Raw genomic sequence first — 2,500 nt, 5'->3', positions numbered from 1 at the left:
CTCTCTCTCTCTCTCTCTCTCTCTCCCTCTCTCCCTCTCCCTCTCTCTCTCTCTCTCTCTCTCTCTCTCCCTCTCTCTCTCTCTCTCTCTCTCTGAGCCTTCACATCTCTCACTTTCGTTCATCACTTGGTCTCACTCTCTCGCATGTTATTATTAGCCGTCATGAAGTGACAGGCTTGGGCCACACTCTTACCTCTGTCACCACACAATATAGATTTGAACAGCGATTGAAGACAAGGAAGCGATAACCCCAATTGGGTGAAGTGAGTTCCTCTTCTGTTCTGAAATGTTGACTCAGTTTGGGCGTTGCTTTGAGGAGGTGAGGCCAGCCTTGGCAACATTTTGCCTGCTTGTCAAAATCTCTTACTGTACATACTGAGGCAAAGTGCTGACTCAGAGACATGCAGATTAAGCAACCCTGTCAAATTCAAAAGCTTTCCCATTCTTTGGGCAAATTGAATTAATGCGTCTACTTGGTCACTGTCAGTTTCCCCTATATGCTGTGTATAAAGGCTATGCCGAGTCTTCTCATACTGAATGTGCACACAGCAAAAATGCCCATTTTAGCAATTCAAATAATCTAGCATTGAGTGTTAACATCGGATATTTGTTAAAACAGGAGAAGAAATCTTCCAGTGGCGTGGCCTTATTTAACTTTTTTCGAATGCGGTTTCATTTGTTTCTACCTTGAAACAAGGCGGAATAAAGCAGATTACTCCACTCAAGATTGGCAGTTTGTTCTGCTTGCCAGAGGGGAAAACTGCTTACATGGGCTGTTGTTGCTAAGAAACTGTAGTAGTATTTTCATTAGGTCCTTGTTGAACTGAGCATGTCTGAAATGCATGTGGTATTAAGTCAGTAGAAGATTGTTTTTCTATTTCACATTTCTCTACCATTCAAATTTTGCTAGATACTAAAATATTCATTTCAAATTCACTGGTTTCCTGATGATGATGAAGATGATGATGATGGTTTCATTTTGCAACATTAGAGTGTTTGATTTAGGTTTAGAAAAATTGTTGTACATTTGACTTCTTTATTCTAAGTGAGCTTGATCATTACAGTAATGTTAACAGCAACATTAGTCAGTTGTACTCGTGAGTTGAATTATTTTGTTTTTTAATTATTTTCTTTTGCCGAGATGCTCAGAGTAACTAGTGCTAAGCTGGTTTTTCTTTACTTTAAGGGAAATACGTTTTAGACTCAATAAATGGCTTGTTTAGATGGGCTTTTTGCAGTGAATTACGGTATGTCTGTCCCTCTGTTTGGCCCTTTAGCAGCTGGGGCCCAGATGGAGCTGCTGCCTGAGAGCCTGACTGTGCTGCGGGGGGAGGAGGCCCGGTGGACCTGCAGTACCTCTAACCTCCAGTGGACGGTGATGGTGTGGCTGCTGAACGGGGCCTCGGTGCTGACCATCTCCAGGGAGCACGGCATCCTGCCCTCCAACAACCCCAACGTGACGGCTGAGGATGGCTCCAGCCCGCACAGAGCCAGCTGGGTGCTCGTCCTCAGGAGGACAGAGAGGAGCCAGCAGGGGCAAGTGACCTGTGACCTCCAGAACATCCAGAGGAAAACTGCAAACCTGTTTGTACAAGGTCTATATGTTATATTTGTTTACTGTGCGTGCGTGCGTGCGTGCGTGCGTGTGTGAAAGAGAGAGGGTGAACGAGATACTGTAACTGTAGAGGATTTCAAAGGCTTTTTGGGAAGCCAGCTTCTCAAGGATCCTCGCTTTCTTAGCTACACACGAGTGCACACACGCACAAACACGCACAGGCACACACACACACACGCACATTCACAAACACAAACAGCAGACACACGCACGCACGCGCACACACATACACACACTCACACTCACACACACACACCCCCCCCCCTGCAAAGGAAACAAAGCAGATGGCAAGTCTCTTGAAAACAGTAGCAGCGTGAAAGTGCACAAACACATTGGATTTAACCTTGACAGCCAAACAGCAGCAGGTACAGCGAGGGGTAAATGAACGGAGGACAAAAGTTGGTTCTGTCCGCCCACACGCCGACATCTCCACTCCGCCAACTAACGAGCACAGAGACAAAAACCTCATAATTGGCCTTGCCGTTGAAGTTGTTTCACTTAATTAACTGCCTTTGTTTTAATTTGTTTGGGGTGGGGTTCGCCAATGCTGCACAAGTTTCCAGTTTTCTGTTAAAGCAGCTGAACTAGGATCGATCACGGCGTATATCAAAGGTGGGAATTCATTTGGGCCTGTCTGGTCAGAGTACTGCGCCCAGGCGTGTTTGATGGCCGCTGTGACATTGTTAATGGCAGTGTGGGAACTGGGGAAGGGGGGGATGGGGGACGGGGGGATTGATTGGCTCCCAGATATAAATACCAGGTGGAAGGTGCTGGACGAAATGCCAGTCAGGACAGGCGGCAGGGCGAGATTTACAGGCTGCAGCCATACTCCATCCTCTCCGCTCCTCTCCCTCCACTCCCCTCTCCCCTCCCATCTCCCCTCTC

The 2,500-nt window shown here is 46.9% G+C and overlaps 1 protein-coding gene across 1 annotated transcript in view; it reads left to right on the top strand.

The window, feature by feature from the left end:
- Positions 1-2,500, top strand: part of igsf5b (immunoglobulin superfamily, member 5b) — a gene marked incomplete at its 3' end in the record, with an annotated part of 21,272 nt that overhangs the window by 5,322 nt on the left and 13,450 nt on the right. The window contains exon 2 of the mRNA XM_083636627.1: positions 1,278-1,595. Within this exon, the coding sequence (XP_083492753.1) occupies positions 1,278-1,595 (318 nt within the window). The remainder of the gene's footprint in view (positions 1-1,277; positions 1,596-2,500) is intronic.

This window comes from Poromitra crassiceps (assembly GCF_964638095.1).
Source record: "Poromitra crassiceps genome assembly, chromosome: 5".
NCBI classification, from domain to species: domain Eukaryota; kingdom Metazoa; phylum Chordata; class Actinopteri; order Beryciformes; family Melamphaidae; genus Poromitra; species Poromitra crassiceps.
Note: the sequence above shows the minus strand (reverse complement) of the source record. Positions and strands in the feature narration are given on the sequence as shown.